Below are 20,888 nucleotides of genomic sequence, written 5' to 3' on the forward strand. Positions count from 1 at the left end.
GCCATAGCTTGCAGAGATAAAATTACCATTCTGCAACTGTTTAAAGCAGAGGACACAGAATTTGCTTTGTTTCTGGCTTTTTCTGTGTGACTTCCTGAAATCTTGAACCCTTCAAAACCAAACTTCAGGTTCAGATGCTGCTGAGCAATCACCATCAGATTTATCTGCTACATAAACCTCCCTTCTGAGGCTGAGCCCTGAAAGGCACCAAAACAAGTGCCAATATTTCACTTTCCTGGAACATGAAAAGCTGTAACTGTATTTACCTTATTTTAATCGCCCACAGCATCTCTTCAGTATATTGGCAAACGATCTTGCTTACCACATCTGGAAGATCCAGGAAACTGCTTGAACAAGCAGTGCAGTTTTCACACTTGGCAGCAGTTTGGGCTATGGTACCATGAAGTTCAGGAGCTCGAATGAAGTCCGTGCTTGGCACGCACACACTGACCAGCCACTCTGACAAGCCTCACAGCACAGTCAGCCACTGCAGGGCACAGCAGCTCTCCACCAGCTGAGCAGACATTGCAGCTTTCATTCAGAAGGCACAGCTGTGTACTCTGAGTACGGATAAAACGTCAAACTGAAGCGTTGCAGGTATTCATAATCTATTTAATAGTGGGACACCAAAGAAGTACTACACATTTTTCTTGAGCACATTAGATTTTGATTTAAGCAATTGCAATTGATGAAGTAATTTCTCAAAAATAGTCTTCTATATTCTACAATCCACAGTTTACTGTATCAGTCTAATAGGTCATATAATGATATACTGTTTGTGCTAACTGGTCTGATCTTTAGCAAAGCATCCTTCCCATTCCTCCACCACCCCAAAAAGTGTTGACAAAATTCAGCCAAATTTAAAAAAATTGTGTGACTTATTTTAGATTTTTCTGCTGACCTAAACACAATGGGAGCTACTAGTTACACACATCTTATGAACGATGTTGCATTTTAATTCTAGAAATCTTCATGCTGATAACAATAAAGTATTTTATACAGCGATCAATTTTTAATGCTTTATTCATTGATTAAAAGAATATAACATTTAACATAAACCATACAACATCAGTCATCAATTCAAACATTCAGCTGGTTTCCTTACATTTTCTGTCAGGAGTTTTTTTTTAATCTGATCACATTTATAAGATAAAATCTCACCACATCTGGCATATACACACACTGTGCCAGTGGATTCACTCTACTGATGTACATATAAAATCCGCATGGTATGTGCTCACTGGAGACAAAACAGCGCACACCTGTCAAAAGGTCATTTTAATATAAGATGGTAAAACCATTTGTAAAACACATATAAACTTTTTCCATAAATAGAATCATATCTGGACATCTGTTGCATAAATTGTGTTTTCCAAAGCTTACAATATAGCAGCCAGGTCTCAGCACTGCTGGGCACCCACGTTGGCCACTTACTTTATTATTGCAGACTGTCCTTTAAACATTAAATGCACAACATTCGTACCACTTAAAACTGGGGTCAGGTGGAAGTCTCACAGAGACCACGTCTGTACCGCGGTTGCCCTGAAACAGTTACATCGGCTTCTAAAGCCTCTCAGATATAACAAGATTTTAAAACATACTTCATGGAATGTTCTTCATGCATCATAGCAGCTCATACCTGTGATAGAACAAGCTTTGTATTTGTTTCCTTTCCTTCCTTTACATTCACTATTCACAGTGAAACAGGTGCATGTTTGTTAAGAGTTCTGAGGTTGCTGACTGAGCCACAGCACAGCTGTGTACCACAGGTCGAAATTCGACCTTATATATTACAATCTAGCAGTATCTGGCTGGCCAAAAGTTGGCCTGCCCCTGCCAGCATGTGGGCACTTCTTCGTTTTTAATCTATTCTTTGGCAGCTGACACAGGCGCTGACAGAGAAAATCCAGTGACTTGGTTGTTAGGGATTTCACGACTAATGTTTGTTTGCAGGTGTAGACCTTTGTATTGAAATCTTCACTGTTACGCGTTTACCTCACCGGAGCGCACATTTCTTGCTTTCTCCTTTTAAACTTTGGCCCAAAGCTAACTTTTAAGGAAGATGACAGAACGTGAGAACAAACAAGGAGGAGCTTGCAAAGAATCCAAAAGACTACAGCTTTATGGAGTGGATGTGTAAGTGCAGGAACCTGAACTGCTAGAGTTTCACACCGCCGCTTAGCAGCTAAGGAAAGCCGAGAATGGAGTTAAGCCATGCTGCAGAACCCGCACGTGAAATCAAGCAAGGTAAGAGTCTTACAGTGAACAGCCCTGGACAGACTTCTCGTCCCTTAAGCCTATTAAGTAGCATGCTACTGGATTAAGCACACAATGACAGCATAGAGATCCACTGGGCTATGGATATGGGTATTAAAAACAGTTGGCTCCCAAGCACAGGACTCCAATAGAATAGCAAAAGAATTCAAAATGCAGTTACTCAATTAAAGTTAGCCGGCAACCTCAGACAGCCTTTGGCTGTATCTTTGCAAGGTTTGGTAGACGAGTCCATTAACCGTGAAAACCCTAAACACTGCCACTTTCAGCTTCTAAACCAATACCCGACTACGTTCTTTGATCAAGAAGTAGAATACACATATATAATTCTATATAGCTAATACTGATTAAACACAGCACAAAAGGGGTTAATTCACACTACCGAAAAAACATAATAGGACCCTACTTGCATATGTAACCACAGGAATTGTAAATAAGGAGCTAAATGCCTTCACTGAAGCTTTGCATCTCTCTGTAGAAGTGACGGGTTGGCTCAGTGAAGACACTGAGCAGCTCTATGTCCATGACGGCGTGCCAAGGGCGACCCAATCCGAGAGACACTTGCTCAATGAAATTGTGTACTGGATCCACATCCTGATCAGCCAGTTCTCCTTGGTCGAATTCAATGCTTTCTTCTGTGACTTCCAGTACTTTCAGGTCAGAGCCACGAAGACGAGCAATTGCTATAAGATTATGAGCCCAGACTGTGTAACCTATGGGGAAAGAAAAACAAAGTTGTTCTGTCATTTTCCTACAAGGTATTTTCTTACTCTAGTACTTAATACCAGACCATCCCACTATCTCTCCCAACCTATTCCATTGTCGCAGAATGAGGCCTTTGTCGGGGATGAGCCATTTGTCGGTGAGGGGAGACTCAGACACTCAATATGAGTGATCAGCAAGTTCCATTTACTGAAGAGAGCATCAGACACTTATACAGCAAGTAATAAGCTCATGAATATTCTGTAAGCCAAGTGATCTATTGGTTAAACTATACTATCAACTCTTCCTCATTCCTTTGGGCTTACATTTTCTATTTCTTACGTGTCTCTGTCCACTTGTTATCATACCAGCTAGGCCCAAAGACACGCTATCTTGCAGGTGCAAGACTTGGAATTAGCCACGGCCTTGTACTTTTCTAGTCTCTAGTCAGCTAAATTCCCAACATTCCATCATGTTCCATCTGGCAGAATTCCCCTAGGGCATGGTGGGGGGCTTTCTGGTTTCAAGTGGTGAAGCCACCATTTTACACTCTGAATAAGTATAAAAATATTTCAGATCATTTAATCAACCTTTTCTAGATCTTTTTCTCCTACTTGCAGAGCAATGGACTACTGTAAGTTTATATAAAACTTCAAACCTTCTGTGATTTACTGTGTAGTAAAATTAGAACGAAAAAAGTGAGTTATTAATTAACTGAATGCATAAAAGGAATGCTTTAAAACTCTGCTTATGCTAGAAAAAAGTATTTGCTTTCATTGCTTTAGAAAGTAGGCTTATAAAAAAAAAACAAGCCACCACCAAAGTCAGCATGCACACAAACTGAAAGCCTCTTCATCTCATCCCAGTGTGTGTTTATGTACATATTATATATATATATAAATATATGTAAGATAAACTACATGTATCTTTTTATTCTGTCCAAGACAAAATATAATTACAAAGCTTCCCTCTCTTGACCCTGTATATTAGCATTTCTCTTTAAAAGCTCCTACTCCCCCCCAGTTACCTGTAAACTTTCTGTGCCCTGGCTAAGAGAAATGCAAAGTTCCTCCCTATTCAGATGCAAACCACAGATGGGAACCTTCTGGGGAGCTCTGCCAAATCAGCCCTTTCACTGCAAAAGGAAAGGCTCATTTCTGCCATGATCATCATTCTTGCAGGTGCTAAACTTCTTGGTGAGATGCCCAAGTAGATTCCAAGTAAAGCTGCAGTCTGCACAATATTTGAACTGGGAAAGACGAAGTGCTGAGCAGTAAAAGCTAACTGTGGTTTGGTCCTTCAACAGTGCAGTTAACATGCTCCACATAACGTATCAAAATAGATTGTCAGAGAATGAAGAAAAGATGTCAAAGTAATAAATAAAAGAAATTTCTGTTCTGTTTTCTTTTACGTCTCTGGAAGTATGTTGGTTAGGGTAGGTGTTCAACAAAGAAGCCTGCACATATCTGTAAGGCTCATTTCTGGTATATTAACCATTACAAATGCATGAATTCCCACAATCTTCATCTACTGGATACTTCACCTCCAACACAACCGTCCACAGAAACTGTTTTAATTCAGGCAGCTTAATTCAGTGTCCCTTCCTTAACAGGGACATTGAACTCAATGGAAAATTCCTCCCTGTATGATGACACACTCCTGTCAGGACATGGAGCTCACACCACCTTCCAGTTATCTCGACTGTAAAGGAACTTACCAAAGAAATCTTTGAAAGCAAGTCCAAGAATAAAGGAAAAAAAAAAGGAAAAAAAAAGCCTGGTATACAAAACCCTTTACCATCATTTGGGCAGGTATATGGCTTTTGCTGTAACTTTTTATGGTGAGGTCCTCTATGCACTACAACAACCATCTTATTCCAAACTTAATCTCATTTTAAATGAACTCTCCTTTCAAAAGCTCTGCCTGAAATTTCTTTGTGACGTCCCAGCTGCCAAAATGTCTCTGTCCAGCTATGTATTCAGAGGTAAGAGGAAATGATCACTTCACTACTGGTATCACTGAACAACAAATTTACCATGAGCACACTGCAATTTATTCTTCCTTGCTAGTAAAAATTTCAACTTTAGTTTTGCTCATGGACAGAATAAAACTTCACCATGATGTTTATAACACAGAGTCATAAAAATCCATGTGGAAGTATCCTTCCCTTAAGGAGGAAGAAAAAATAAAAAAGGCCTTTGTTCTCACAAATGGACCATGCTTTTTATTCACAGTGCCAGTGAATCACCACAATGATATCCTACTGTCTCCATCCCATCCCAAATGGTCACACACTCTTTACAACCCTTTCTTCATTCTGCAAGAATGTATTGAACATCTGCCTTCCTCTGGCTCCTGGACATTTCCACCATTTGTCAGTGGCAAGACAATGACTTCCCCCAAAAGACAATCTTGAGGCAGCCCATGGGAAGTGTCCTTAGCATATGTTTTCCCCTTTCGGTCAATGACAAGTGGCAGCCACAAGCAGATGGAAATAAAAGCTTTTTCAAAAGCAAACTTATACCAGAAGATGAAACATACACACACACAAAACCCTGAGAAGCACTGGAAGCTGAAGAATAACCACTTCAGGAGATAGAAGAAGAAACCTGAGCACTTCAAGCAAATTATGGCACCTTGAACAAAACCACCTTCTTTTTCTGAAGGAAACGTCACAATATAGTATGACAAGTGGAGCCAGAAAACATTAAATGGTAAACCTCAGGGAATCCAAGCATGAGGCTAAGATGCTGTACTGGATATTTCTTCCTAATAGTGTTCCATCTACAGCTACTACTCTCCAAGAACGATGCTTGCAGTATAGTACTAGAAAAGTTATGTCCACAGCTCAGAAAAGATCAGGAGGCATTTAAAAGCAGCTTAGCCAGCTTCTGCTGCAAGGACAGGGAAAAGAAAGGTAAAGAATGCAAATCCCAATGTAACAGCGAGGTGATATTTGGCCATTTTCTCACACAGGCAGACACAGCATCTCTCCAAAGAAAGGTGATGTAGCAACAACCATTTGCTAGACAGAAGCATAAGGGATGTTTGCTTTCCCAATACTCTGCACAGACTAATAATTTTTACTGAATAGAGACACATACTGATATGATACTTACACTAGCTTATGTTCAGATGCTTCACTAGCTTTTAAAGTTAAATAATATATTAGAGGGCTTTTATGTAGCAGGAGGAGTAACACAATTTTATTTTTTTTTAAAGGTCCTCAAACATGTCCTGATCCAAATTCTAGAAGAAACTGCTAAAAGCCACAGTGCCTAGTGCTAAAAGCCATTGTGCCTGGATTGGCACAATCATGTACCAGCACCCAAAATCTGTCTCGCCAGGAAACTATTAAGGAGAGACAGCCCAATTGATCATACCTTCCCTGCCCCCAGCAATGATTTTTCAGTAAAAGATCACAGAAAAAAAAAAGAGCAAATACAGCAGGACCTTCTGACTTGAACTGATGGAAATCTGAATGTCCACCTCCTGCTGCTGAAGGTCTCCTGTTTGCACTGAACAACTGGAGATTTACTCCCCCAAGCAGTCTGATGAAACACATTTATTCTTATGCAACACAATAGCCATTGCTTAACTCCTTCATGCATCAGCAAACTTGGTCTTGGTAAGCTGATTCCAGCACAAATAAAAAAACATTATTCTGCATTGTTTCAGTTTCGAGTGCCTTAAAATTTGCCAGACTGCTGTAACTTCTACCACCAAGTTCTCTATTGATGACAGAGCTGAATAAATTCTAAAAGTTATTTGCTACTATATGGCAAATAAATAAGTGGGATAAACCTAGCTCTGGTATTACTGGTGAAACCAGCACACTCAGTGAGGCAACCCCCCTCTACATACTTTTCAGCCTTCATCTGCTGGTAGTCTTACCAAATTGGTAACACATTTCTTCTTCTCAGCTTTGGGCCACTTAACCCGTGTTATTTACAAACAGGAAGCAAAATCATCTAATCTTGCCAGCACATGAGCTCACAGAAAAACAGCAAGTGTTTTCACTTTCAGTTCACATACATGTAACCAGTCACTTAATGGAACTTGCACAGTGCAGACCACTTGCAGGATAAGCCTCTTGGAATGCTCACTTCTTAAGTTATCCTCATTTCTGTGAGGAGTTTAATAAAATCCTATGTGACTTCTCAACAGAAGTTAGTAAGGCACAAGCAGGTTTAAAATTCATTTATATAAAACACCTTCAACAACAGCATGTATAGCAACAGTGCAGCAGCCTTTTGTATAACATGCCACTAAAGCACACTATGATTAGAAAGGCAGAAGGCTTGTAAGCATTTAAAAGTCACAGACTATGCCCATGCAATGTGTTACCTACCATGAACAGCTAGGAGAGACAGTCTTGTGCACCTCCAGGCTAACAAGACAAGGGGATCTTCATTCCGGTTGTCACTGAGATCTGGGAAGGCAGACATATCTATCACATCATTCATTAGTATAAAATGAGTGAGGAACTTGTCATACTGCCTGGATATGAGATCAACAACAGCTCCTGAAACACAAGTGACATAGCTGTCAAAGTGAATCCTCTCTAGGGGGATACTGGGCTTAAGAATCCTTAACATATCATCACTCTTGACATCAAAGGCCATTATATAGACCCGAAGATTAGTGCTGTTGCGAGTCAGCGCCTGCCAATTCTCATCTTTTGGCATATTGTCCAAGGACTTGTGCATTATGGAAACACTGTGGACCAGGAGAGACAGTCGATGCAAAGGCACATGGTTGCTGTCAGCCAGGACTCTTGCCATTTCAGCTGTGAAATCACAGAAATCCAAAGCGAGCGAACGCAGATTCACAAAGCGCTCCAATTCGACCGCAGTGATAAGAGTGGTATTACCAGGGATGTGGTTGTCCAACAAGCTCAGATGTTCCATGGTGTTGGCTATGGGGTTTGATAAGGAGGACAATGATGTGGGAGTTACTATTTGCAGCATTAACCCACAAGACAGCCATTTCAATTGCCTGCTATTGCCTAATATCTCTTCAAACAGCTGTTGGATTCTGTAAGTAAACAAAACAGACAATGATCCTATTAAACATGGTTTAGTCTTACCAACTGCATACCATTCAATTGTTTCATTCAAGAATTACTCTTCCCTCATTTATAGCCTCATTCTGCAGGAAGATACTATTATTATAGTTCTTATGAACTGCAACCAGGCTGCAGACCTCCCAGAGCATTTTAACATCCACTGCACTTAAAAGGTTAAAACTGTAAACTAAAAGAAATAGGTACTTTGTCTTTCAAAAACGGTGACACACCATGAGCCTTCACTTCATGTATTTTCCAGCATGTATTTAACACCCTCCCACATACATTTTAAGGTTATGCAAATAAGAAAACCTGTAATGCTTTTCAAATGCAGCTCTTGTTTTTCAAAACAGCTTTTTGTATTTCCTAACTTGTCCAAAACTGCAAATTTAGTATGGAAAAAAAAGCAATTTTCAATGAAAGGTGACAAACTTGGTTTTGAGAGTAAGTTAGAATGATGTGACATTACCTGCTTAATTTGCTCATCAGAGGGTAAGGAACAAACATACAAGAAGATACTTTAAATAATTCCAAACGTACAACTAACTGGATTTTCAAGAGCCAACAGGTTCATGTTTTACCAAAACAACTTGGACCCAGTAACATTTCAATCTCAAATTATCAGTGCCAGATTACTATGAACTTTGATGCACTCACCTCTCCTACCCCTTTTTATAAGTGAATAGATGTTCTTTACGTTAAGATATTTTGCTCAAGAATGCAACAGAAATATTTTAATTTTTCAATATTAAATTCTAATAGTACAGTCACACTCTAAAAACTTTCTCCATGTAAGGATTTTTCCAGTCTCCATTCCAAAGCTGTAAAGACCCAAAAGAGTTCTCCTGCCCAAATGACAAATGTTCTTTCAGCATATTAGATACATGTGTAGGAAAGTATTTGATCTCAAGCCCTGGTCAGCATTACAGAGAAGCAGTTGAGCCAGGCTATGACATCAAGAAATAAGATGCCATAAAACCATAAAATATCAAGAAATAAGATCCAGTACAAAAACAGCAGAAATTTTTGTTCCCCAAATCAGGTAATGGTTTTGCACAGAACACTTTTTTTACTGCTATGAGGATCTGTATAGTTTATACATCTAAGCAAAAAAAATAAAATATTTTATTCTCATCCACATAACTTTAATAGAGATAATGTCCAGGCAAAATTAAAGGTTTAGGCCAGTATCCTGACTGACAGCAGAGAAACACTAGCACCTTAAGGTGACAGAACAAGGAAAGCACATGGGGCAACTTATCAAATAACTCTCTAGTTTCCAAAACTTTGTAACTCAGTTCTGAGCAGAGGTGGCTTTATGTATTTTGCAACTCTCACAGACTTCACTTCTACAAATTCATCCAGGTTCCCCCCTTAGGGGAAAAAGGGTTTAGCAACCATAACACCCAATAACAAAGAACTTTGCAGTGTGCTTATCTCCTCTTCTTGCTTGCTCTGAACCTGTCACCTACTACCTCTGATGCCCCATAACCCTTCTGTTGTAATAAAGTTGAAAGATCAGTGCTCACTCATCCTCTCTCTTGGCAAATCCTTATTCATCCCCTCCCTTGCCTCCATGTTCTTCCTTCCTTCTCCTATGAAGTTACTGGGTTTGCAAGGCCTGACTTCACCCAAAGGGGAAAGCTGGTGTGGTTACTGTATTTATTTTACACCTCAGTTCCCAAGGTTTTACCTAGGATAGTCATCAGATAAAAAGACTTATATTTCCAGATTTCTCCAAATATTTTATTTAAGATTGAGGACTCACAACTGTGACACAAATGAAACTGTTTTAAACAACAGGTAAGACCCACAGAACAGTGCAGTTTTTCCATTTTATTCCTAGATTTGGAGTTAAGAAGAAACTTATTTGACCCTGGCAATGTTTGTTTCATCATTATTCTTGCCAATGCTCAATTGAAGGCAGATTATCTCACAATCCCCCAAAGAAAAAGATTCTACCACAGCAATCCCAACTTTCTTCCAAAGACTCTTCCCTCCCCCCAGACACATCTACAAAAGGTGCTGTAATGGTTGCAGCAATGGTAGGATTTATTTTGTAACAGCCCAGGTAAACAATCTTAATAGTGCTTCCAGTATTTTACAGAACTGTTGATGACAAGTTAATTTTGAAATGGTCAGTAGAATTCTACCACCTATATGCCTCACCACACTAAAAATCTGTTTAAATTGGGGCTCTCATACACCTTAACTATCTGAGTTTAGAAAAATACTGTTTTAGTGCCAGCAAAATTTAATAAAGAGAAATATGACACAGAACTCTGCAGCTCTAGGGTAGCTTTTTTCCCCAGTGGGAACTGCAGTAAAAACTTTTTAAAGAGAGAAAATGATTTAATGCAATCAAGTTTTTATTGCAAGCATCAAAGTATTTACACAAGTATGCAGATTTGTGCTGCTAATCTAATGACTGTAGGTCCTAAGAAAACTTTCTTCAGTTTTTAGCCAGACAGAGATCACACATGTCAGTAGAGAAAATTTAACAGTAATAATTTCTGAATTATTTTTAATACCTGCTTTTTAAAAAGGCCAGACAGAAAGCAATATATAAGATAAAAGTAATTAATTTTAACATATTTCAAATATTTTTTTAACAGCCTAGCAGGTTTGGTTTTTTCCTCCCCTGCAAATTCTTATGCACATTCTATTTTTCACAAACAGATTGCATCTAACTGGAGTTTGCAAAAATAGCCTGAACTGCATTCTGAAAAACCGACAAGTGAATTCTTGGAAATTAACACCCACTCTATTACCATGTTAATTTTACCCCAACTGTCCAGCAGGTACTACAACATCTATGCTAACTTAACACAATTATTTCAGAGCTCACTTTTAAAACTGAAATTTGAGCATATAACAGAAAATGCAAGCAGAATTCACTCAGCACATGCCAAAAAGCAATGCAGCCTACTAATGCCTCAACAAGTGCCATCAGCCCCCTTTGCTCCCTGCAGGCAGCACTTATGGGAGGGTCACCATTGACCTGTAACCTACACATTATTACACTGAAACAAACAACTGGAAAAAAAAATTTTTTCATGTACTTTCTCAATTCATGTCCCAAATGATGCTTTCATCCAGAGGACAGACCAAAGCCTGACTAAACAGGCACAGTTAGTGTTTAAGCTCCCAAACCAGTCCTAACCAGGACTGAAGCACATCCATGGCCCTGGACAGGAAGCAGACAGATTACTAAGGTCCATATGGAGGCCATTTGTTTAATTAAATACTATCAATTAAAATATTTTGTTTAATAACAGAGGCTAAACTGGTTCTTTTGGAAACCAAACTATCTGAACCACATGGATCAATAATGAGAAGCAGATTTCAGAAAGCCAAAATTTTAGACAACTACCCTTTATTCAACTCAAGACAAATGAACTGTTTACACCAAGCATCCCAATACCAAGAAACAGAGTTGTAAAGAGAATTTTAGAAAGTAACCAGGGACACACATGGTGTATAGAAAAGGAATAGGCATCACAAACTTATGGAAACTTGTGTTTTTGAAAATATGCTGCAAAGCCTCCTGTGCCTCAGGAAAACCCTTAGCCTTAAACCTGAAAAGCATCCTAATGGCTCTGTAAGAGCTGAGATTGCACCTACAGTCTGTTACACCCAGCTCAAAGTCAGATTTCAGGAATCAACTTTTTTTTCCCTGACTGCTTTAACTGCAGGAAGTTTCTGAAACAGCTAATAAGGTTCATCACCATACAGGTTCCAAAAATCCTCAGCAACCAGTAACACTGGCTCCAAAGGTTGCTTAAACCTTTCACTCTTAGTTATCAGCATTCACATTTGCAACTTACTGATGCAAACCCCAAGTGCAAAAAACAAGGCTAAGAAGCCATAAAGATTTACTTTCTGAACTAAGTCTGCTGCTAGCTCTCAGACTTCAGACAACTGAATAAAACAGTCAGCTTTCCTTTAAATTTAGACAAGGACTAGCAAGTCCCAAATACACTGTTTTATTCTAGGGAAAAAAAAAAAAAAACAACCTACCAACAATAACCCCCCCCCCCAAAAAAGAAACAACAAAAGAAAACACCACCCCCACAAAAAAAAAAAAACAAAAAAACAAAAACCAACCAAAAACTCACAACAAGAAACAAACAAACACAAAAACCCAACACCAAAATTAACTAAACTAAAAAGAAGTAGCATTTATTATTTATTTGCTCATTCCAAAATGTGCAAAGGTTAATATTAATCTAAAAGACAAACAAGTTAGATAATCAGTTCTGAATGGTTTATGGTTCCAAAATGTGAATACTGGCTTGAAGAAACGTTTGACCATGCACTCAGCTGAGTAAACATCTGCTTAGATGGCTCCCTTCAAGCTCCTTTGCAAAGATTTGATATTATATTTTCACAAAGGGTATCAAACAAAGGAGCTTTTACCAAATGAGCCTTTTACCTGCACACAGCACTACAGTACATATGTTAGACAGAATCACAAATTGCTCCAAGTTCTGCACTGGAAACATAACAGATGAACAAGACACAGTATGTGACTCACAGCTCTGTTTGCACTGGTTTGCAAATTTAGGTCAGGACCAAACATTCAGTTTGATGACTGTATTCACATACATACATTAATCTGATAATATACCCACACTGGTTCTAAAAATCTCTCAAAACAAAAAATAGTAAACACCTAGAGTGGCTGTACTTACTCTACTCCCAAGCTACTGGGTGAAAGATGTTTAAACTGACACAAATTAAAATTATGGCATTCAGGTTTTATTGTATCAGAAGTTTTAGCAGTACTGCTAAAATAGCTAAATCTGCACCACTCCCTCTGTGGTAATTTATTCCAGAAGTCAGCAGCTGTTTATAGTGTATTTAACCTTTTCCAAAGAAGAACAAATAACTATTTGGATTAGAAGCATTCAAGGACTGTCCCGTAATGTAATAATGGCAAGCTGAAATATACCTCTGAACTATACAAGCACACTGGGAGCTGTGATCTTTCAGGAATTCTGCAAATACATAACCTAGTTTTCAGATGCAATTTGAAATAAGTTGTAGCAGTTCCGTGTTTCAACAGTTTCTCTGTTTCTCTCTCAAGTTTTGAGCAAACTTGAAAGAGAACATAAACACAAATATGTTTTTAACTCTTATGAAATACAACAGATTACTTCCTCTTCTAATTTTTTTCATGTACAGCAATAGTAAGAGGTGCTGGTAACAGCTCCTCACCCCTCCTCCCCTTCTATGGCATTAATACAATATTGTTTCTAGAACACAACGAAAAGAGAAAAGAAAGGATTCTCATCCTACTGAGAATCGAGGGAAAAACCCTACAAAAATACAACAGCCAAAAAACCAGACTACTTCATGTAAATAGCAGGAACAAGAACTTAGATTTTCACCCTGGTAAAAAACTTAAAAGCTTCTCAGTCACGTATTTCAGGAACTTCTGAAAGTCCTGTTGTTATTATTATTATTATTATTATTATTATTATTATCATTATTATTGTCCTGTATTTGATAATTTACAAATATAACTTACTGCTTAATCTTCTTGCCATCAGGATCAACCTTTCCAAGGTAGGTATTTGATATGGTTCCATGTTGCTGCAGAATGCTTATATCCCCAAAGAGACTTAACTTCTGGAGGTTCCTAGGAAACAACAAAATAAAAAGGAATCTGTACACAAAACTAAAATGGTGTGGGAAATCACTCTGGATAAGACAAACACAGGCAATAAACCCCACTATTACATGGAACACATAGTCTGTGTTGGGAAACCTATGCAGGCACTTATGGAACTACAGCAAATGAGACCAAAGGGGAAGAGGACTACACCAACTGCTGAAAGCAACTGTAAGATCAAATACTGCTCTTCAGTCTGCACTGGAGTATTTTCAGCAAGCCTGGAGCACCACAAAGAAAACTCAGGAGTGGTTTCACACAATTTTTAATCCCTGGAAAATATGTGTTAAGTGTCACAATGAAAACATCAAACAGTTACTCCTTTCAACATTTAACACTGCATTTAATGCCCAGGTAGAATACAACCACAAACAACCCTGCCTGAGAACTGACGTCAGCTGGGTAACAAATGGGAGCCCAAACCTGCCTCCATCAAGGCATCATAAACCTCAGACAGGAAAAGCAAAACCTCCCCACACCCTAATCAAATGTCTAATTTCTGTTGTATCAAAGTAGGGGAAGCTTTTCTAATATTTCCCATCAGTAAGGAACAGTGCTCCACCATGACATATGATTTTAACCTTTAATAAGGTTAAAATTATTTAACCTTAATAATACCTAAAAAGAAGTGAAAGAAGAACCTCTGAGTTGATGCTGAACATGACACAGTGCACTAGACAGTCACTTTTCCTTTCCCTAGTTCAGTTTTCTGACTTGGATCTTTTCTATTCCTAAAACAGATCAAGAAAGAGGTATGCAAATGACTGCAGTTTTAAAGTAGCTGTGTAGCATTTACTATTATTATTTTTGTAGTTGACTAAGTTTTGGGTCAACATTTCTTTTATTTATATAGCCTATAAATTAGATTTACTCCTAACATGCAAGGACTAGTCTGCAATTGATAATTAACAAGGCAGAAACTCCAGTTTCACCACAAATGGACACATAAATTAAATTAATCCTAAACAGTAGATGCCAATTAACCTGTAGCTCACAATTACATGAGTTACCATAAATCCTTATTTCTTCTGGCTCACAAAGCATATACTAGTATTTCAAATCAGCCTTGAGGAAAATGCAATATGATTACCATGCTCAAAGCATAGGGAAGCTCTGGTACAGTTCACTACCTCCACAGTACAACCTGATATTCTACCAAGAAAAGACAGGGGCAAAAAAGGATTAAGTAGCCAAGTTTTACATTTTTAGTAAGTATGAGTTGCAGTCTAAATTATTATCTACCATAAATCATAATTTACCTGTTGTGAAGTTCCTGTATCCAAAACCAGCACCCTGATTGCCTCAAATCTATCCACTGTTGCACCTGCTACTTTTTTCTATAGGAGAACAACAACTTAATAGCGAGATCCATGAGCTCCATATAAAGTCTGACAAATACTGGAGTCAAATACCTAGAATTTACAACTGTGTCTGAAATTCCAAACATTTAATATTTTGCATTTTAAATACAGGCCTATTGTACTGATGATACCCTAAAATAAACTAAGACTTAAAATATGATCAATATTCTACATATTTTGTAGAATGTTGTCTAAGACATTGCCTGACCATAATAAAGAATAAGTTTGGCAGGGAAACCTAAAACACTGGCACACCCAACTTGAGAGTATTTTGGGCTCTTTTTTCCTCAAAAGCTGTAAGAGATAATCTGGTATGACAGGGAAGTAGCAGAAACCTCCACCAGGTTTGAAAAGTAGTGCTCACAGACAATGCTGTAAGTAACCTTTATCTTTTGATCTTGGTGACTTATTTATGAGAGTCAAGAGCCAAAATGCAGCCTCAAGAACAGTTCTGAATCACCTCCATATTCACATCAAGCACAGGTCTGGGTTTGTGCCACTCATACCACCAGCCAATGCTACAGCAGATGTAGGCAGGCATTAAGAGGACCACCAAAGCACAGCACACATGGAACACTAATTACCAGCACCCCACATATTTTTCCTTCATCTTTTTGATTGTCATTTCATGCAGTACAGAGACAAATGGAAAAGTTCTCTGCCTGAAAACTTAACCAATGACAATATCCAATTATTCTTCCATTCACAGCACAGTTATTACCATCTACAAATCTGATCACAGTTCAACACAATGTTAGATTTTTGCTACTATTTGTGCTTTTATACAACTCCATGACATTCAGCTCACTGCTCATCTTCATTTCAGAGAGTCCATAAAGTGATTGATATTTAAATAAAATTATTTAAAAGTTACTTATCTTTTGCTAAAAGTCATAATGGCATCTTAATCCTGTGTAACATCCATACATACAGCTGGGGGTAAAACTTGTGTTTTGGAAGGATTTCTAAAACATTTATTTTCCGCTAGCTGAAACAGCGTACTAGAAATAAAAAAGCTTCTTACTAGGCTCCATCTTCAGTTTTGGCCGGTCTTTCTTAATACCCAATTTACAAAAAAAGCACAAAATGTCCTTGCTTATGTTCAGGGCGAACAAAGTGGTAAGGCACATATTGTATTACGGCACTAGTTTCTGCCAGTTTCAGCTGCCTCTTTAGACCAACAGAAAACAGTCATTAGAAAACATCAAAACCAGATGCAGCCTACTGCTTTGAGCAATTCACCAATTTTTGGTAACTCCGAGAGATACCATACTTCAGCAAAACACCACAGCTTTATAGTAATCTGCATTTTTGTTTCTGTAGCAAAGATCAATCAAGTCACACAATTTAACATGCTGCAGAGGAAAAGAGGGCTGTGTGTGTGTCACTACCTTCCTATCTTCCTTTGTAAGCAAGGAAGGAGGAGTAGAGGAGACAATACTTTGGTATCTTAGAGTTACATAAAAGAACAGGATTTTCCTACTGAATGATCACAAGGTGTTTATTAGCTGTTGTGTGCACATAAGTGCAAACAAAGTTTGTCACACTCCCACCCTGCCTTCTAGAACTCAGTTTTGAAAGATCAGATCAAGAAGAAGCAGATCATGAGGACTTAAGAAAATCATGCCCACCCACACCCTTTTTCTCAGAAGTAGGTAGAACATCAGCTTTTAAACAGTTATAAGCTTTGTTATTTTGCTACATTTGCTATCATAAACATAAAAGCTTATGGAAAAGCTACAGATCACTATAAGCACTATTTTAGTAACTTTTCATTAAATAAATGATACATTCTTAGAACTCATCAAGGTCCCAGTCCTATTACCTCATGTGTTGCCACCCACAAAACAACTTGAGCTCGGCTTCAAATGAGAGACAGACCTTGAACATACCTTTTTGGATGGTAACTGGCTGGCAGCAGGAATATTTGTCAAAAAATTCTCAGTTGTTTTTAAAACAAGTAGCAAACAAGTTGTTATTTCCTTAATTCCACCAGAACTAGCAAAGGTCACTCCAAAATATTTTTCTTGAGACTTAACACACAGATTTGCTTAGAAACTAGCAATTTCATGTTGTACAGAAAATGCTCTTAGTAGCAAAACCATACATCATTCTCCTCTAGCCAAGAGAGCATTTAGAAATTTCATTACTTTTAGTAATTACTTTTCTTAGGTCCTGCAGTATTGTAAATCCTCAAGGAAATCTGTAGCCATTTAAAATACATGATTTTTCTTGCAAGGAGGAAGGTGGCTACTGCACTGCTTAATAATAAATTTAAAACTCCAAAACAACTCTACACAGTTAAGAAACAGCATCACAAAGGCAGATTTCTTCCTTTTCAGCTCTGAAGTGTATAATGGAACATTTTTTGAACTTATCTGCCAAAAAGCTATCACAAGGGCTGACAGGAGTTATGAAAGACTGTCCTGTTCTAAACTTAATTCCAAAAGGAATGCATTTACATCGATTCAGCCACTGAAGAAGTTAAAAATTTCCATTTACATTATTTTGGAAATTACAATTGCTATCTTGCATACAGTGAAATGCAGTGAAAACAAGAAGGAATTATTAACAGCCCTTGAGTTACAGATAAATAAAGAGAATTAGAGAAATTAATTATGGACTGCAGTCCCTCCTTAGACAAAACTAAGCATCAAGCAGGTGGCAAGGTCTCTGGTTTAGACATTAGGTGGTCACAGTAAGAACTAAGCAGCAATTTGGCACGTGGTAATACTCCTCCTCACCTCTTTTCAACCTCAAAAATCTACTTAAAGATCTAAAACACAGTGTTCTACCTAAGAACTAATAATTTATAGGTAGTTACTTTGCAAGGAAAAAACCCCTCAAACATGAAAATAAACTAAAAACTTAGTCTGATCAAGGAAAAAAAAAATCTATTCTGAAAGTAAAACTGAAAAAAGGTCAAGTACTTAATGTAAATTATGCCACTCTTCCCCCAATTTTTTAAATGGCCATTAAAAAAAGCCTGCTGTAATAATCAGGTACCCTGTGTTACCCAGCCACGCATCATTCATTTCAAGCCAAAAGAGCAGCATATAAATGATTTAGAGACAGCAAGAGAGTATGGCAATGCAAAATCCTATCAAAGTGGGTAACATTTCTTCCCTGTTTTACCACCAAAATGATACTAATCTACCAGAGAACAGGTACTGGAGAAACAACTACTTCTGCACAGTGTTTTACTGCAGTCCTGAGTCCCACTGTGCATACAGAATCTGTAAAATGAACTTCAGAAAGCAAGTATCCTAGTACAGATTTCAGATAAGGCCATGGAGAATTTTTCAAAAGAAAAAGTGTATCAAAAGCCTTCTCACATCGCAGTTAATTTTGACAGCCTCGAACTTCAGTGAGGAAAAAAAGAAACAATTTAGTTTTCTAACAACATCCCCATGCAACAGCTCCTATAGATACTACTTATTTTAAAATTCCAAGCCCATGTCACGATATCTGCCTCAGATTTTTTCCTCTTATAATACTAGCTGGATTTCCCACAGAGTCCACAGTTAAGTGAAAGCTCCTGAAATGCAAGAGGAGACCAATCAAGCCAGACGATCACGATTCACACACCAAGGATTCACAGGGCAAGAAATGAATTAAGATAAAGGTGAGCTGGACTAACGAGCTATTTTCTGAAGTGAGGTCTGTAACTCTCAGCCATCGCAGCTGCACCACAGGAAGGACCTGCTGGGGGCAACAGAGCAGAGGAACTGAAAGCAAGACTTCACAGACCACATTTGCATTCATCTCAAACCAACGAGGAACTGCATTTAAAGTTCTCTTGCTTCAATTCAAAATAAAGACACAAGGAAGGCCTCAAGCTACTCTCTCATACCTCTGGAATCAAAGGGGGCGGTAACAAGATCATGACTCAGTTGCAGTTAGTTTTCTAAAGGCCATCCACAAGGTTTAATTCATCCTAAAGATGCCCTAAAACACTTGCAGCTTTTTTTCTTCCCTTGATAAGTGAAGCTACATGCGCACAGAGGGGAAATAATATTAACTATTTCCTATCCTAAAACCTACATGGCTTTCCAAACTCATCATAACCTAACTGTAATATTCTTGCTTTCCTACATGCTGACTAGAGGCCATACATTAGGATATCTGATTATCATCTTATTATCTCTATCACACCCCCACACAGTGAAGAGAATGCAAGTATTTTTGTCTTAAGGACCTCAAAGCTTAGGAAATTAGCTAACCTGCCAAAATAAGTGTGTGAAAAACAAATCTCAACTACAAACCACACGAAAATATTTCTACGATTTAAATTCAACTGGGCCAAGAAAGTCCTACACGTGAACATATTTTTCAATGAACAAAAGAACATAAAATCTCCTCAAACCTCAGACAGGCAGTTAAAACGAGAGGTGGCATGAAAGCTCAGCTTTTCTACAGCGAAAGACCTCATAGCTGGAAAGGCAAAGGTATGTTATTGGGGCAGTAATTCAGCGTGCCAGAGCTGTAATTTTAACTCCCCCTTACTAGTTTTTCATACTTTTTTGCAAGCATACACAAGGTCTAAACTCTGTCCGTAGTAAGGCTTATTTTAAATGAGAAAGCTGTCTTGTTATGCAGTAAATTCAGACTCCTGGCTCTCACTTGCTCCGTTCGAGCTGCATTCCCCGCTTCCATCCAAAAGACGAACTTTTTATTACTGCAGCTGTATTTGTTTTGCGTATGGACCAGCCGCTCGCCGACTGGACGTCTGAGCGCCTATACCCCTCCTCAAGCTACACTATATGATAAAAATTAGGTAGTTTGAAGCGGCGCGTCCCCGTTCCTGCCCAACTCGGAGATTCTCTCACACACACACAGCGCAGCTCCGAGCCCCAGCACGAACCGGCCGCCGCCGGCTCGGGCGTTGTTTCCGCCCGCAGAAACCGGCGGGACGGCCGGACCGGGCCCCGCGCGGCCCGGGGGCTCCGTCTGCCCCCCCGCCCGGCCCGGCGCTCCCCCGGCAGTACCTGTTGTTGCGGACGCTGCTCAGGACGCACAGCACCAGCTCCAGGTAAGTCCTCAGCAGGTCGAGCCAGCGCGGGCTCAGCGGCGGCGGCGCCTCCCCGTCCCCCGCCACCGCGGCGCCCTCGCCCGCCGCCGCCCCGCCGCCGCCGGTGGGGTAGTTGTCGGCGGCGAACTGTACGCGGAGCTCACGGACGAACCAGCCGCACTTGCGCATGAGGAACTCGAGGCGCGGGCGCTCGGCGGGCGAGACGCGGAGGCTGAGGCGGAGGCGCGGCCAGAGCGCCGGGTAGAAGAGGCACTCCCGCCAGTGCGAGCAGGCGGCCGAGGCCCGCAGCCGGTCGGGAGCCGCCAGGAAGGAGAAAATGTGGACCACCAGCTCGCTGGGCAGGGAGCCGGCGCCCACCGCCTCCCCGCACACCGACATCCCTGGCGCCGGCCCCAGCCCCGCGGCGGCGGCCCCGGGCGGCGGCCCCGGCCTGGCCTGCGGCTCCTGCGACACAAACAACAACATCAATGACACGGCGCGGGGGGGCGGGCGCCGGCCGGGACGCGCCTGCTGCCGGGACGCACCACCCGCGCCGCCGCCGGGGGGGAAGGCGAAGGGGAGGAGCGGCCGCTACCACTGCCCGGCACGGCGGGGAGAGGTGGGCCGCACCACCTAGATCTGAGGGCGGCGTGCGAAGGAAGACACCGCCGGCGCCGCGCTCTGTTTCTGCGGAGCGGCCAGAGCCGCCGCGGCGGAGGGAGGAGGGTTCCCCCGCGGAGAAAATGGAACGTGCCAGCGGTGGCCTGGGAGGCGGAGCCGGCGCGCCCGCCCCGC

At 40.1% G+C, this 20,888-nt stretch overlaps 1 protein-coding gene across 1 annotated transcript; it reads right to left on the reverse strand.

Moving 5' to 3' along the window:
* Positions 1 to 591: 591 nt before the first annotated feature.
* Positions 592 to 20,579, reverse strand: FBXO33 (F-box protein 33). Its single transcript, XM_054276408.1, has 4 exons — positions 20,071 to 20,579; positions 13,578 to 13,688; positions 7,328 to 8,013; positions 592 to 2,987 (listed from the first exon to the last, which is right to left on the reverse strand). Exons 1-4 carry the CDS (start codon positions 20,577 to 20,579, stop codon positions 2,716 to 2,718), a joined length of 1,578 nt encoding a protein of 525 aa, XP_054132383.1. The 3' UTR covers positions 592 to 2,715.
* Between the last annotated feature and the right edge of the window lie 309 nt (positions 20,580 to 20,888).

The sequence above is a fragment of the Melozone crissalis genome, unplaced genomic scaffold, assembly GCF_028551555.1.
Source record: "Melozone crissalis strain CALT ecotype California unplaced genomic scaffold, PUWL_Pcris_2 ptg000018l_1, whole genome shotgun sequence".
NCBI lineage: Eukaryota > Metazoa > Chordata > Aves > Passeriformes > Passerellidae > Melozone > Melozone crissalis.